Raw genomic sequence first — 17,136 nt, 5'->3', positions numbered from 1 at the left:
AAAATAATAAATCCTTACCTTGAGCCAACGGTTCCACAGGTGTTTATCGCTCTATCTCTGACCTCATCTCTCTCTTCATACCAGGTCTGTGCTCCAGCTACAGTTGCCACTGTCTGGCATTAAACATGAGAAGTATTCTCTTGTCTCAGTGAAAATTCACTCTTCATTGCCTTGCTGACCTTATCTTTACATAGGTTTTCACATGGCTGGCTTCTACTCATCTTTCATGTTTCCACTCATATCTAACTTCCTCAGAAAGGCCTTCAGAACCACTCACTAAATTGATATTAGCTCTACCTCCAGCACATATTTTATTGTCTTCATAACAGTATCAGTGTCTAAAAGTTAATTAGCTTATTTGTTAGCTTGATTTTTTTCTGGACTTAATGAGGTTTTATTTTTCAAAATGTACAGTTGGTTGGACCTGTTCATGAATCTTCACCAGCAGCTGGGGCATCTCCACCCTTGGTGTTTCTGGTGTAAATTACTTGAGCTCTGTGTTTTGAAACCAGCTTGATAAGTCCTTTACTAAGCAGCTCCTGAAGGGCTGCCCTGGCCAGGGAACCTCGAATCTTCAGTCTCTCAGAGACAACAGCAGGTGTTATAAGGTTGTAGTTGGGAAGTTCCTTACAGAGTTTGTCATAAGTGGCTTTGTCAAACAAGACTAAGTTATTGAGCTTGTCCTGAACTTTGCCTTTGTACCACTTCTTTTTGGCCTTGCCCCCAGATTTGTTCACTGGGTCTTTGTCTTTCTTGGCCAACTTTGCGGCATCTTTCTTCTTCTTGTTGCCTTTGGGTAGGCATGGCGAAGTTCAGAGAGCAGTTGCTGCCCCCGTAGCCTTGATAAGATCTATTAGCTTGATTTTTATTCTGTGTCCCCCCCATTGGAAATAAATTCTGCAAGTGCTGGTCTATGATGTCTACTTCGCCATAGCCAATATTCCGACTGTATCTGACACATAAAAGTTGCTCAAAACATATCTGTTGGATGACCAATTTACAAAGCATTTGTATAAAGACAACAATGAGGAACTGACTTGAGGAATCAGGGGAGATTTAGTACTTTGGTCTTGAAGGACTCATTCCTTCAACACATATGTATGAGAGATCAACTATGCACCAAGTGTTACATTAGGAGAAGGAATTACTCATCATATTAAGTTATTTCATATATCAAACAATATGAACAAACTATCATAAAAAAACATTTATGGATGACATGGACAATAAGCACTATTGAAGTTATCGGCAAAAAAAGAAAAAAAGATGGCAGGGGTCTAAAGAAAGCAAGAAATGCTTACCAAGCATTGGATGAGACTCACAAGAAAAATAGACTTTATTATCATTATTATCATGAAAAGATTGGATGTATATAACAGTAAGGGATAAAAGAACAGAGGTGAGAGTGTGTAAATTTGATTCAAATCAAAATATCTTTGCAAGAGATTTGGAGTGCATTGTTTCAGTAGTGGTGCAGTGGAAAATAGGGTTGAAACCCATCTTGAGCAGACGCTGGAAAAAAACTTTTGCAGACCAGGTTCTTAAAGATGTTCTCAATGAAGATCCATTAGAAGTGTCCTTTAAACTCAGCCACTTCAGTTGTCATAAGAAAGTCATCAATATACTATTCTATTTTAAATTTATCTAATTCCAACCATATTAAGAAGGATGAAAGATGGATTACTCTTTAGTCTTTACCCTATTGGGCTAGAATTTTTTAAATAATAATAACATCAATAATAGTTTTATAATATATTTTTCTCTATAAACTTGTATGGAAATTGAGAGGTTTTTGCTTATGCACACACACGCACTCACACATACTCACATACATACACACATTCACAAACATAAAATCCAGTACCAAAAAAAGTAGAAAGCTAGAGCTGGGAAAGACCTGTTTTCTAGTTCAAATCACGTAATTTAAAGGTGATATTTCTAATAAATTATACATTAATCCTCTATAGTGCATGTGTATGTGTGGGAATATCATTTTATAAATGAAAAAGTAAAGATTTGAAAATCCAGAATAGAGAAAGGAAACCTGGCTTTCTGACTATAGTGATTACACATCTCAGATGGAGATAGAAGCTTCCATCTGCTGAGGATCTTAATCAGTAACAAGTTATTTTCAGACTTAATCTCTGCCAGTTTTATGGAGAGGTACATTGGCCAACTACTTCATATATATACACACACACACATACATATGCATACATATACACATATATGTATGTATACATATACACACACATTCCTGCATATTTAGACACACCCATATATATAAACTATGTGTGGATGTGTATTTGTGTATGTGTGTGTTTACAGTGTAGAGACAGAAAAACAAAAAGCAAGTATATAAACCATTGATCTAATAGGTAATCTATTTAAAATCTAAAGTCTCAATTTTAATTTAATATTCTTCTTTCTGTTTTTATTTTACTGCTCAGATCCTATGTTTAGTTATTAAGGGAAAAAAAAGTTAAATCCTAATAAATCTAAATGCATGGGAAAGTTATCATAATACTTTTTCTTCCAAGCCAAGAAATATAACTACGCAAGCACTTTTCTCTGGGCTTGGCTTGTTTTCAATAGCAAAACAAGACCCGCATGTCCTTTCAGCTACATGCTTTTTAACCAATATTTTTGGATTTTCTTCTAAACTGTTGCACTGGCACAGAGGTCTGGGTATTTAGAAAGTTTTTTTGTTGTCTTCATTGAGACTCATGGCTTTAAATCCCCAGGACTGGCTTGAACGTTATGAATTAATTCTCCAGATCCTTCTCTTGCATGTTGAAAAGAGGTGAAATGGCCTGTGGCCTCTTGGGAGAAGACACATGTTACAGCTCCCCTCTGGCCTGAAAGCCCCCAGGGCCTTCCAGACAGGTTTGGTTGTAGTAGTCTTGGTGACCCCTGTGTGGATTCATCCCACCCTCACCACACTGACTTGGTAATTAATTTCAGTATTAAAAGAAAAAAAAAAATCTGGAAAATTTTAAATAAACACATGAGTATTTTTGGAGAGAAAATGTAAACAAGCAGGCTTATAATTTCAGCTATTTTTCCTTTGCAAACATGGATGGCTGAAAAGAAAGATGGGATTCAAACATACAGTTTGTTAAAATAATTGGAAGCCATCAGAGTTCATAGCCCATGAGAAGTGATTTTATTGCAGAATGCCTTGCTGTTGAAAAAAATGTATATGTCAACTACATTAAAAGAACAATGTTGAACAAGGCTTTTAGTAACTATTCTTAATTTTCTTAAAAAAGCAGTAAATGATATTTCTTTCTCTGCTTGATAACCTCCATACCCTCAAATTTCCATCAAATTCTGAAAAGATTGGCAGCAAATGACTTCAGAGTGCTGTCTACCAATTAAGATAAAGGAAGTTTTCAGGATGATATAATTTCTCTGGTTATAGGTTATCACAGCTGAGGAAACAAAACATTTACGGTGTTGTCAATGAATGAAAAATTTGTGCTCTGGTAGCTAATTGCAGAAGGACAAAAATGAAGAACTACAAAGCAGGAGATGTGGAGTAGAGAGACACAGAGATTACATACTCACTAAGGAAAGCCTAATTCTTATGTGAAGGGTAGAATTTGCACTCAGCACGTTACAATCTTAAAATGGTGAAGGAAATTTGTTTTTAAATGCAATTTGTTAGCACCTTTATATTTCAGGCAGTGTGAGAGAGTTTGTAATAAAGGGATAATTACCAATTAGTGAGCTGCTGAACACTGTGCTCAGAGGTCATCAAAATGTATTTTGTCACATTTAATATCCTCAACAAGGAATTCTGAGGCATAGGATATTGTCCCCATCTTATGGATAAGAAAACTGAGTCACAAATTAAGTCATTTCTGAGTAGTGTCAGAAATCAAAGATAGATTGTTCAAGTGCTGAAAACGGTATTCTTTCTGGCTTGCTACATAGTTTCCCAGGAAGCATAAACACTGCTGAAAGGTGAAACTTAAGCCCACCACCTGGCTAGACAGAAATAGATGAATTTTCTATGGTTTAAATATTTTGTTTGTTGAAAGGGAATACCTGAAAAATCAAAGCAAGACAACAGCAACAACAAAACACCCTTTAACCTGTCCAGAGTCAGTGAGTAAGTCAATAGCACATTGATTTTGGAAATCAGGATTATTATTTTTTGTCTTTTTTTTTCTTTACTGGAGAAGTTGTGGGTTTACAGAAGAACCATCATGCATAAAATACAGGATTCCCATATACCACCCTATTATTCACAACTTGTGTGCTGGTTTGAATGTATTATGTCCCCCAGAAAAAGCCATATTCTCTGATGCAATCTTGTGGGGCAGACATTTTAGTGCTGATTAGATTGGAATTCTTTGACTGTTTCCATGGAGATGTGCCCCACCCAACTGTAGGTGATAACTCTGATGAGATAATTTCCATGGAGGTGTGGCCCAGCCCATTCACTGTGGGCCTTGATTACTGGAGCAGTATATCAGCTCAGACAGAAGGAGCCAGCTTGCCACAGCCAAGAGGGACATTTTGAAGAAACCACAGGAGCTGCAGATGAGAGACATTTTGAAGACGGCCCTTGAAAGCAGACTGTTGCTCTGGAGAAGCTAAAAGAGGACAAATACCCCAAGTGCAACTAAGAGTGACACTTTTGAGGAACTGCAGCCTAGAGAGGAACGTCTTGGGAGAAAACCATTTAGAAACCAGAACTTTGGAGCAGACATCAGCCACGTGCCTTCCCAGCTAAAAGAGGTTTTCCAGACACCATTGGCCATCCTCCAGTGAAGGTATTCGATTGCTGATGTGTTACCTTGGACACTTTATGGCCTTAAGACTGTAACTGTGTAACCAAATAAACCCCCTTTATAAAAGCCAGTCCATTTCTGGTGTTTTGCATTCCAGTAGCATCAGCAAACTAGAGCACCTTGAATCCTTGCATTGGTGTGGAACATTTGTTACAAATGATGATAGAGCATTTTTATGGTTATGCTATTAACTATAGTCCATGGTTTAACTTAGGGTTCACTATTTGTGTAGTAGTTCCAGGAATTTTTATATTTATTTTTATTCTGTTACCATGTATACAATCTAGCATTTCCTCTTTTAATCACTTTCAGATATATATTTCAGTGCTGTTAATTACGTTCACAAGGTTGTGCTACCATCACCACCATCCATTACCCATCAGGATCCTTAACCCTCAGAGGCCAGATTTAAAAACTTGGTTCTTTTTTTTTTTTTTTGCTGCTAGTAATTTTGGGTATCATTATAAAAAATTACATCAATAATTGTTAACATCCTATAATTTGTGAGATATTGTTCTCTACATGTTGATATTGTAGGGTGTCACCCAAACATATTTGATATTTTAGGAGGTCTTAGTAGTGAGTTGTAGAGAAATAATCCTAAATATTTTAATATATATGTTTCTCCTGTATAATGTTAAATCCACATAATTCTTCTATATATCTTGAATAATAACCAGTTTGCTTAAATTATTCAAATTTAGTTCTGAATGTTTTCTTGTTCGTTTGATTTATAGCAGTCTTACAATAAGACGGGAGGACAAATATGCCCTTCCTTGGGAAACTCCTGCAGTATTATGAAAACATGAATATGGCAGAGATTGTAAGTTAACTTGAAAGTGCGCTGATAAATGTTGAATTATTTATCCCTGCAATTCAAAACATGTGTGGATAGCCACTCCTTGAACAACTCCTCTAAATCTTTAATCTAGATTCACTGAGCATTACCCCTGGTGATGTGGAGAAATTAAAAGGTAAGATTTCTGCTTACTGGAAATAAGTCATGAACTGACTTTGCCTGTATCTATTTTGGTATGGCATGCACATTTACTGGAAGGCCTAGTAGTATCCTCTGAAAAAATTCAGAGTAAAGAAATGATGTGACATTAATTCCACTTCAGATATTGGCCTAAATGGCATGAAACTTGTTGATGCTAAGAGTTTTTGACTGTGTGTGTGCGTATGTGTGTATAGACACACACCCTTTATGGATACGTAATAGAGCAGTATAGATTGCAAGGATACATATAAGTGTGTCCTTTTCAGAATACCAAGATCTTAAAACTACATCTATACAGAGAAATAATACCAAAAAACCAACAAACATTTGAAATATTTGGACAAAGCAGTAATTAGATACAATGTTAAATAAAAAAGATTTTATTTTACTGGTTTCAATTTTGATTTGGGGCTTTATTTAAAAAGTCCACTAAACATAGAAAGAATCATAAACACAGAGTTATAGTCAGGGATCCTCTTGCTGTTTAACCAGTCCCTTGGTTCACGTAGTCACCATCTGGACTACATGAACAGTCAAGTGTGGGGAAGCCTCTTAACGTAGAAAATATGATTTGCCTGGTTTCTTTAGTCCGTTTGGTGTAAACTGAGATTTTGCCTACCTTCCCTCCCCCCAACAAAATAAAAATGTCTAGAAAAAGTCAGACTCATATATCTCTACATTTCTAAGGAGATTAATTCTTTTTGTTAGGTTTCCTGCAAAAGTTTAGGTTTATATGTATGAGCTTACCTCAGTTTCTTTGAGCTCTTGATCCTCGAAGACAGAACAGACCAGGACAGGAGTAATCAACAGGCAATATAAGAGAATAAAGGAGCTAGGCAAGTGAGTGTACTTGCTGTTCTTTCCTTATATGCTTATGTCCCAATCATTCTTCTCCACTAACTTTCTTACGTGTTTCAAATGGAAAAGACTGCTGGCAAGTTCTAGCAAGCACCCTTGGATAATCTGTTCCAGAAAAAATTGTTCCAAGTTATTTTAAATGTCCCACAAAAGTTGGCCCACTGGAATCCTTCATGAGTGTTATTACAGATTTTTCTAATTTCTTTCTCTTAACAGACAACATTGTGGACTTCAACTTGCCAAAATGCTCTTGTGATAAAGTTGTGATGAAATTAGTAAAATTAGGAAATTGAAAGAAGTACTAGAATGAAAATTCTGTGTTATGTTTACCACCAAAAAAATCAGGATCTGTTAGCTAAATTAATTGCCATTCCTAAATTTCAGAATGAATTATACCTTATAATCCTGTTGTCCATAAGGAAACAAGAGGGACCATTTTATTTTATTTTATTTTATTTTGCACCTATTATATGGCATGCAGCCTGGTCATGCATTTTATTAGCAAGGCAATTTTACAACTTTACAAATGGGGAAATAGTGAGAAAAAATGATCTGTCTGCCTACAAAGTCCATGAGGAGGAGAGAAAAGGCTGGAATCAGTTTATTTCACTTGGCAGCCCCTAGAGTAACAAGCAAATGAAGGTCTTAGCACTGATTCCTCTTGCTTTAGAAAAAGTGAAATGAATGAAGTGCCCATTCATGCTGGGGTGGCATTCTTAAGGTTACATTCACAAGGCCTATCTATAGTAGTCCCTATTTCTCCACCCGTTTCTCAAATTTTAATTCAAGTCCAAAGTCCAGATCATTTTAATTGCTAAATTTTTAGACCTCCAGAACACATGCAGTCTATGATAAACAATCCAGATATCCTTTGTATCATACTGTTTATACTGTTTTTGTTGTTTCATTGTAAGGACTGATTATTTTAAAGTCATGGGCCCTTTCCTAAACTTCCTTTACCTATAACATCCCATCCCATTTCCCATAGTGTTTAAACAATAAGCATATGATAAATACAATAAACATTATTTATTTAACTTGGGCAATATAAGTATTTTCTATGATGTTATATAATTTTATTACTGTTGAAGAAGGAACAGATTTAGGAAAACCTATTTCTTGTCATGGCTGGGCTGCTTATTTCTGGCAAGATCTTAGATGTGCCATACAAATTTTTAAGGCCTCAGTTTTCTTGTCAGTGCAATGGAAATTCTGCCTTATGCCTCCTCTTCAATCCCAGTGTTAGTATCATTAGCCTATTTGATTTCCCATCATTCATTTCTTATATGATTCCTATTTTAAACAGGAGGGAAAAAATCCAAATATGTTCCACAATGTACATAAAATATTGGCAAAATCTCTCGATTCATGCTTATTTCATCCAAGGGGCTGAGTCACTTTGCAACCATGGACAAGTCAGTTAAACATTCTGTGCTTCTGTTTCCATTCAGGTAAATAGGAATAGCAATACTCCTTCATGCCCCGACATCCATAGGGTAAGAATTAAATAAAATAATGTAATTAGAAAATAGCTAGCACAGTTCCTTAAAATCTTCCTATTCCTTTCTTCATATAAAGAATCAGATTAATGAAGAGATTAAGGCATTTTTTTTTTTGAATTTCTGAATGCATGTGTTCACTGTCTTCAGAATCTTCTTTGCATTGCTCTAATCACAGATACCATCAGTCATTACCTTTCCCATGGCTTGTCTATTTGCCATCAAACTTGGACACATGTAAAGATTCCTTAGTTTTAGCTATTTAGTACTTTTGCATACGTTGGCTCCCTATCTAGATTGTTCATCCAAATGCTGAACTAAATCTCACCTAAGTACCTCTGTGGTACTCCCCCTCAGTAAAACGTTCTTCCTGATTATTGTTCTTGTCTTTAAATCCTTCAGGAAGTTTGCTTTCCAAGATTCTGTATTCATAGAAAGAATAATCAAATTCCCTTCTTAAACTGAAATAATATTGCAAGGCATATCTTATATGCTTGTAAAGCTTCTTATTCTATCGTGGTATTTATTTCTAATTTTGTAACAAAACACTTGGCAATTAATTTTACTTTTCATTGCTTGTGATTGGTTAAAACCCCAGTTCACAGAATCCAGCATCATTCTGTGATTTCTCTCTTGCCCTTGGAATAAGTATCTATTCTCTCTCAAAGAAAATCTTCTGATCTAGTCTATTATTATTTGCATTGTTTATAGGATGTAGGTTTACATTTTCACATTTTTCTAGTACAATAGCAAGAGTTAAACCAACTAAGTTGCTTCCTTAGTTAAACTAACACCTTTACTGAAACACTAGCACACAGAGAAGGTTTTTTTCCAGTGTCTTCCTACCCTCTGCCCCTACTTAATCATTGTCCCCCACCCTATAGATTTATCTCCACAATCACTTTATCCTCTCAAAAAAGTAAGGAAACATCTTTAGGGTTATCTAATTCTCTTCAATGAACTCACCATTTTTATCCCCCAGATAATAGAACCAAATGATAATTGGGATTTTCCATAATATGTGATTAAGTGCACAGACATGCATCTTTGTTTAATCTCTAAAATGTCAATGGATTGTATTTTTGGACTTTATTTTCCAATTTCATCAGAATATTCGTATTATATAAAAAGTTCAAGTCCTTTTTCTTTCCTTCCTTTCTTACTTCCCACCCTCCCTCTTTCCTTCCTTCCTTCCTTCCTTCCTTCCTTCCTGCCCTCTCTTTTCTGTGTGGATAAGAGTGTATGTGTGTACATGTGTGTATGAGAGTGTGTTTGGGTCCAGACAATTTGAAGACAAAAGATTGTGTAATTAAATTGAAATAGATTTAAACAAAAGTAATCACCTGAGGCCTATCCTCTTAACTGTTGCAGTAAAGCATATCATGCTCTTTTTCTTAATTCTTTAATTCTTCCAATTATATTACCACCACGTTTCTTGAGTTCACAGGCTGATTCTTCATACTACTTGTATAATAGACAGGATGGGAATGGACTGGGGTGGGATTAGAATGTATTTTACATAAACAAATAAAACATTTTTCAAAGAACCAAAAACTCATATAATCTCTCACACAATGGGATTTTTTTTCCTCTAAATTAATTATCATTTGAAAAACCTGCCAACAAAATCCCAAAGTATCTCCTTATCTTATAGTCTTTCTGGAAGGAGAGTAAAGATCTGGAGTGAGATAAGAATCTGAGGGAAGGAAATGAAATTTAGCCAGTTCCATAAGAGAACACAGCTTGGGTTTTATTCTCACAGCATAACACACAACAAAAAAAGGCTGTCTTTTAATCTCACAAACTTCCTATCAGAAAGCATCCTAGTTGTAAAAAGTCATTCAATCTCAGGATCTCTTCATTTTTGCTATAAATCGTTGTCTGGGCCTAAAATAATACTTTGAGCAGCAAAGCCAGACATTTCTTACTCTCTATTTCCTGAAAACTCAGACTTTACAAAGGTTTGGCTTTAATTCCTTCCACACTGGTGACGTTCCGAAATGTTTAGATTTATATCTTTCATTGAAGACAAAGTAGCAGCATATCAGATGTTTCTTCTCAAGAGATGAACAGTTTCTAATTAGAGGCTTTGCAACAATAAACCCCCTGGAAAAATATTTAGACCAACTCCTACATTTGGCATTTTTCCTTCAGCTGAGATCAGGCTTCCTCACTTGAGGTGGATAAACAGTATCTCGGCTCATGAGTGAAGGCTCCGCTCCAACTGCTGGGACTTCCAACTCCCCGCACTATAAAACATGACCCCACTTCCACCCTTCCCAGGAGTGCCTTGCTCTCTTTGTCAAATTTTCTCACATGTATCATGATCATCAAGAGGGATATAGCTCAATTCTGGCTCTCTTCACTTATCTGCCTTATCTAGAAATATGGAAAACACTATTATAGTTTATCCTTACTTGTGGTCTAACATTTGTCTTGAAAAAGCCAACAGCATTTATCGTTGTAGTAAAAGGTTTTATGGGGGTAAAGAATAGATAATGTTAATTATCTGACATTTATTGATCACTTGCCCTGTGCTAGCCATTGTAAGTGTAGTAATTTAATTTAATTTGAATCCTCACCATGGTCCTATGAATTAGACACTATTCTTACCATTTTCTAGAAGTAAAGTTGAGATTGAAAGAGATAAGTGATTATCTCAAATTATGCCAGCAAGTAAAAGATAGAATTAGAATCCAAGTGCAATCTGGTTTGGCTCCATATGCTTTGGCCTTAAATATTACAGCATATTTCCTCCCGATAAATTATAGGAACAGCTGAATTGCAAATGTACTTGCCCTGCAATATCTGAGTTCACATGGATTCAATATTAGTCAAACTGAAAAAAAAAGAAGAAAAAGAAAAGATAAAAGAAAGAAAAGAAAACACTAATTTTGAGAAATAGTGCCTTCACTGATGCTGAGCACTTTCAAAAGGCCAAAGTAACTGATGAAGGAAAATAAAAAGTAAGAACTTAAACTTAGGAAGGAATATTTTACTGAATTCCATAGAGAATCACTGAATGCATCCCATATCAAAGAAATTATCATGCAATTACATTTTATGACAAGATAATAACAGTAAACAAAATATTTCCAATTATTTTAAGAATGCCTGGTACAATTATATAAGGCTTACAGTCATTCCATTGTTTTCTGCCAATTCCATGGCCAAGGGTAGAGTAGGAAAATCTCTCTTTCTAATATATTCGGGGAAGAATGTTTCAAAATAGCAAGGATATGACTATATTTTAAAAAGTTATTTTCATAGGAACCACTTATATGATACCAATAGTACTTTTCTTGGAAACATAAATGGTCAAAGGAATAGTTTCTGAACCACAGTTTTCCTGAGGGGAGCCACATTACTCTCCTGCATAGAACAGGTTGTCTAAGCAATGACATTAGTGTTTTTTCGCTTTTTTTTTCATTTACAATTTTCATTTTAGCTTTGAGCTTTCCCATTCCTCTCTATGAAAACTTTAATATCCATCAGAAAACATCTGATGTTGTCAGCACATCACAGCTGAAAAGAGTAAAATTAGCAAAGGCAAACATAAATACCAGTCCACTAAATACATAGACCCCAGGTCACAAGCTGGGTTTCTTTAATTTGCTCATCAAGGTCACAACTGTTTCACCTATGTCTTCTGCCAAATCTCCCCAAAAGTACCAGAATAATCTACTGAGCAAGTAAAGCTGAGTTTATTCTTTGGTGGAGCAAAGAATAACACAACCTTGAGGGAGCTTTAGCAATGACTCTGATTAAAGGTCAGGATGAATATTTATAGGATTACAGTATCTGGGCTTCAGTCATTTAAGGCAGGTTTTTCAACGTGGGGAACTGATTGGGATTGGCCAACATTCTTGATATAACAGTTTAGGACTTATGGACACAGAAAGGTATGGGTCTAGAAGAGAGACTTCATAAGTAAGTCTTTGCCCAGTAGTGCCATCTTTTGTCTTCACAAAGAGACAATTTACCCAGATAGGAAATGTGTTGTCCTAAGGAGGAGGAAGGTTGAGCAGTGTATTGTTCAGATAAACACATTTTTTGGAAAGTTATTGAAACAATCAATGAAATTATTGTTTTGAAAAAGAATTTACAGTCTTATTTTTCTGGGCAAATGTTTTGGGCACAAATAATAAAGTCATGTTGCTATAAATGAACCTAGTTCATAGTCTGATAGTCTGATCGCTATTTTATGGGATAGCAAGTAGTCTTTTTTCTCAGTCTAATAACTCAAAATGGCCCTAAACATTTCTACATTTGATACATTTTAAAAAATTAAAGCTAGACTACAAAGAGAAAGTAAAGAGATCTGCAAATCTGCAACAATCCTGGTTAGAACAACTATTTGTTGACTTTTAACTATTCTTCTGACAGTGTGTTCTGCCCATAGTACATTATTTAGTCTTTACAAAAACAAAACAGAAAACAATGTAGTGAGTATATTAGAATCCTAGAATCCCTATTTTAAAAACTGAAAAATATGAGTCTTAGAAAATTTAATACTGTGCACAAGATCATGAGCTAGAAAGTTCCAGATCCAGAATTATATCTCTGGGATGTCAGACTTCAGACTTCAACCCCCCCACCACCACCACAGTACACTAAAATAACAGCAAACCTTGTAGATAAATGAGACGTGGCCTTGAGAATAGAATATTAAGGGCTTAATAACTGGGAGTGATAAAGTTAAATTAGATTAAGCATATAGCAAACTATATTGTGGTCCCTCTGATCTAAACATAGTCCCACAATTCCTTTGACAAGGAATTCACATTTTAGCTGTTAGTCTACACCTTAAAGACAATTAATAAATTGTTAATAGTGTTAAGAAAGGATAACTAGTTAAGACTGCCAACAATGCCAAATTTAAAATCAATTTTCAGTTCTCTGATGTTATGGCTGTCAAAATATTTTGCCTGGTGGTAACTGGTGTGAGTGAAAGTCCCCATAGTCCATATAATGATAAGAATACATATATATTTTATACATGTACATTTTATAGAATATAAAGGAAAGATTAGCAATTGACAGTCAGGCCTCATTCAAAATGATATATATGATTCATTGATACCAAAGAGTCCATCTCAAAGAATGTGGTGATTCTACCTGCATATAAGAATTTTGAAGTAGCTGACTTTCATAAAAGAATACTGAATTCGAGACTTCATTGAACTTCACTTACCTATAAATGTTAATATCAAAATTCAGCAGGTTACTAGTAAATGACTTTCAAACATGTACACAATAAGCACATTTAGTCTTTTCATTATTTTCTCATGAGGTCTGAAAGGAGGGCTCATTAGATTTTACCAGTTTAGGTCTTTTGAGTCAACCTCTGATGGAATTTTGAGATCCATCATTGGAACAGTGTCAGGGCCTACACAGGAAGAAAAAATAATGATAAAGATAAGGGAAATGCCAGAATTACAGGGGAATTGAACATGAATCATTAACATCCGGACACAGTATGAAGAAATTAGGACCTGATGGGTAGGTAAAGATGTCAAGGTCACCAATTGTGACCTTGGTAAGCAAATTAAAGAAACCCAGCTTTTGACCAGGGGTCCATAAATTTAGTGGACTGGTATTCATCTTCTTATCTATTTTTCCTGAAAACAACTGAGAGATAATGTGTATTAACAAAACCCATGTCACTTATACTTTAACAATCACAAGTTATAAAAGCAGAGGAAGCACATCTAATCAGTCCTAAGTAACTTGTGAAGAACAGAAAATTCGACCAATTCATACCAGTTAGACTTAGGCAAATGATTTACTTTCCCACAAACTGTTCAGTGTCTTCTTTTGAGTGCAGACTGTCAATCACATAACTAATAATGACGTAAGAACAACACAAATAACTACATTAGCCTGACCAATTGACTGAATTTTGATCAATAATTTCGATCAAAACAATCAATTAGCAGTCCTGAGTCAATAAACATGAATTAAATTTTATTCTGTCTACACCTTTTTTAAATGTAATTCATTCCAATGCTTTTGCTTGAAGACAAAAGTTGTATAGATGACTCTTACTGGCAATTGATATTTAATGGCTATTCCTAACTATTTCTATTAATTATTTAAAAGATAAACATAAACCTGGTAATACTGAAGAGATATATTTAAAATTATATACTATATATAAGTATAAAGTCTGTTATTTCTTAAAAATATAAAAAATTGCTGAAAGAAAACTCCTGAAATATCACTTGCAATCATCCTTTACTCAGAAGGTAGACATACTTAGAGAACTTTTTCTTTTTTTGTGTTTTAAATTGTGTACAAGTTTGTTTCTAAGGGTCAAACTGAATTTGTTAGATCAGGGTTAGAAAAGCATAAATCAGACTTTAATGGAGAAATCAAGGAGCTGAGCACAATAAAAAAGAACTAAGATCAAGAATTCAGTTTCACTCAGGGGGAATCAACTGCTCCGTCCAAGAAACTCTGTCGGGACAAAGGAAAGACAGAGTTAGATTATCTTGTCATTATTTTAAGGATGGTTTTAGTTCTTCAGAGCAATCAAGCATTTAGATATGTTATGAAAGACCACAGGTTGGGTCAGAAAGCATGAAGTCCACAAACAATAAGCTGGAAAAAAGAGAATGATCGAGGTCCTCAAAAGTTTGGTTGCTGAGTATTCTCTATGGCCACCTGATGTGAAGCGTTAACCCTTGTGCTATTTCTGTTGATTTCTCTACAGCATATTGATGGTAGAATTGAGGTGAAAAATGCATAAATGCACCCTTGCAAGTTTTAGATCGCTGTCAGTATGGAGATAACATTAAATGAATACGTTCCTTGAGATCACACAATATCATGTTAGAATGAAAAGCAGAAAGCATTGATTTGACAGGAAGAAAAATGAAAGAAGCATCTCTACAACTTCAGTATCTTTGAATGCTGGCAATCATGGCAGCATTCTTTCTTGACACAGTCATTTCAGGTGAGACCCTGCCAATGGAGATATGGGCGAATAGGAAAACTCTGTGAAGGAATCAACTGTAAAACTTGCAAAACAGGAAAGGTAAGAAAAATGATGCCATGACTTATGGAGTGAAATCTATTCTTTGTCAGATAAAACCAAACAAGTGAACAAATCAATTGCAAAAGGCAGTTACTGTGGATGAGGATTACCTGTATCAAGGATGTGAAATGAAGACCAACTACTAGTAGGTTTGGGAAAGAAGGTGAGGAGGACTCACACACATAGAATCATATGAGTATATCGAGTAAAGCAATTTAAATTACATCAGTGAGTAAGTAACAAGATATTCTTAAAATTATGAGCAGACATGAAGTTATCTATTCATCATGATTTCATTCTTTTGGTTGTAGGGAAACATTGGCCTCCTGGCTCCTTTGAAGGTAGGCACAGCTGTGACTTGACTTGACCAAGGAAATTAAGCAGAAATAGTATGCCATGTTTCTTTTAGAACTTTCAGGTGCCCTCTAAAAAGTAGCACAATTTGCCATGTTTCTTTGTTTTCTTTTTATTTTCACAGTGACCACCAATATTTTGGATGTGGCAGCTCTAACAGCCTGTATCCTGGAGTGCTGATCACATGGAAAAGAGCAGTAGCCAATCTGCCATGGACAAGTAGGAGGAAGTAAGGGGTCACTTAAAGCCACTGAGATTTTAAGGTGGGCTATTACTACGGAATAACTTAGCCTCAGCCTGGCTTATAAACCTGTATAAACTTCATAAACTGATTATCTCCTTCTAGTACATCAACTGTGATGGTAAATATAAGAGACGGAAGATTCTACTCTTGAGAAAAATAAATGTCTATCTCCTGAGATGACCATTCTTTGACTTTAACATATAAATCTTTACACCTGGGCTGGTGTATAAGTCACCCCACCCCCTACCCCCACATGCATGCACGCATGTGCACACACAAACACCTCACAAACACACAAAAGAAAAGGAATGAAAACAGACAGAAAGAAGCATTACCTTTGTAATGTTTCTTTTATTAAAGAAGCAAAGTGAAAGAACATGAGTAATGCCTGTTATCAAAGAAAGAGATTAGATTCAGTGTCAGGAATATTAGAAATGTCACCCAATGCAGTCTGAAGTTTTATAAAAAAAAAAAAAAAAAAAAAAAAAAGGAAAGAAAAACGGCAAGAATAAAAGGACTTCCTGAACAAATGTTTCTGTCTACTTTTTGTTTTATGCACTAGTTCTCTCAAATATCAAGGTTATTGCTTTCTTTCTCCAATATTTATGGAAAATTCGTACAGTTCTGGCTGCAAAGCTGTAAAAAGTTGAAAACATAATATAAAACTTCCCAGGTCTCTGTATTACTAAGACACAAAAACACTGAACTAAACTTGTTAGACTAGCAGGTTTTGCTTGCTGAGAGTTAGAGTATATGTGCACTGGTCTAATGGAAGATAAATAAAATAGATGTATCATATAATTTTCCCAACACTAGGGATAAAATAAGATACTGACATTCCCAGAGCAGACAAAACAAAACTTGAATCCTAAAGTTTATAGGCACTAGTCCCAGCAGTTGTCCTTTGAAACTCATGAAAATATATTTTAACTGATAACATGGTGGAAAGTAGCTATTTCCTCATAAAACATTTTAAGAGTTTCAATAGAGGACAAGACGTTAGCGTGAGACTCTGATTGGCATAGGGGGCCTTCTCTCATATTCCTCCTGCCTCAGGGACTGAGAAATTTACTTTTATACACTTCTTACTATCTTTTACACAATGATTCAATGGTTATCAATTTATCCCACTTCCCCATATCTAACTTGAGAAATTTTAATCAAATTTATATGAAAAAAAATCCAATACTTCTTCACTTTTTTAAGTGTTTGTCAATTTGAGATAAGAAATTAAAGAACTTGATGTGTTAGTGCCAAATAAAAACTTAAATTGTCAACTTGAAACTTGAAACTTTTTTAAGATCCATAACTTTTTTTTTCCTCTGTGATTGTTAATTCCT

At 35.1% G+C, this 17,136-nt stretch overlaps 1 protein-coding gene across 1 annotated transcript; it reads right to left on the bottom strand.

The window, feature by feature from the left end:
• Positions 1–390: 390 nt before the first annotated feature.
• On the bottom strand, positions 391–797 carry LOC119532576 (40S ribosomal protein S25-like; the record flags this gene model as incomplete). The annotated part of the gene is made up of 1 exon (XM_037835024.1): positions 391–797. A coding segment is annotated over one exon (369 nt), but the record flags the coding sequence as incomplete, so codon positions are not given.
• Positions 798–17,136: the final 16,339 nt, after the last annotated feature.

This window comes from Choloepus didactylus, chromosome 4 (genome assembly GCF_015220235.1).
Source record: "Choloepus didactylus isolate mChoDid1 chromosome 4, mChoDid1.pri, whole genome shotgun sequence".
Lineage (NCBI taxonomy): Eukaryota > Metazoa > Chordata > Mammalia > Pilosa > Megalonychidae > Choloepus > Choloepus didactylus.
Note: the sequence above shows the minus strand (reverse complement) of the source record. Positions and strands in the feature narration are given on the sequence as shown.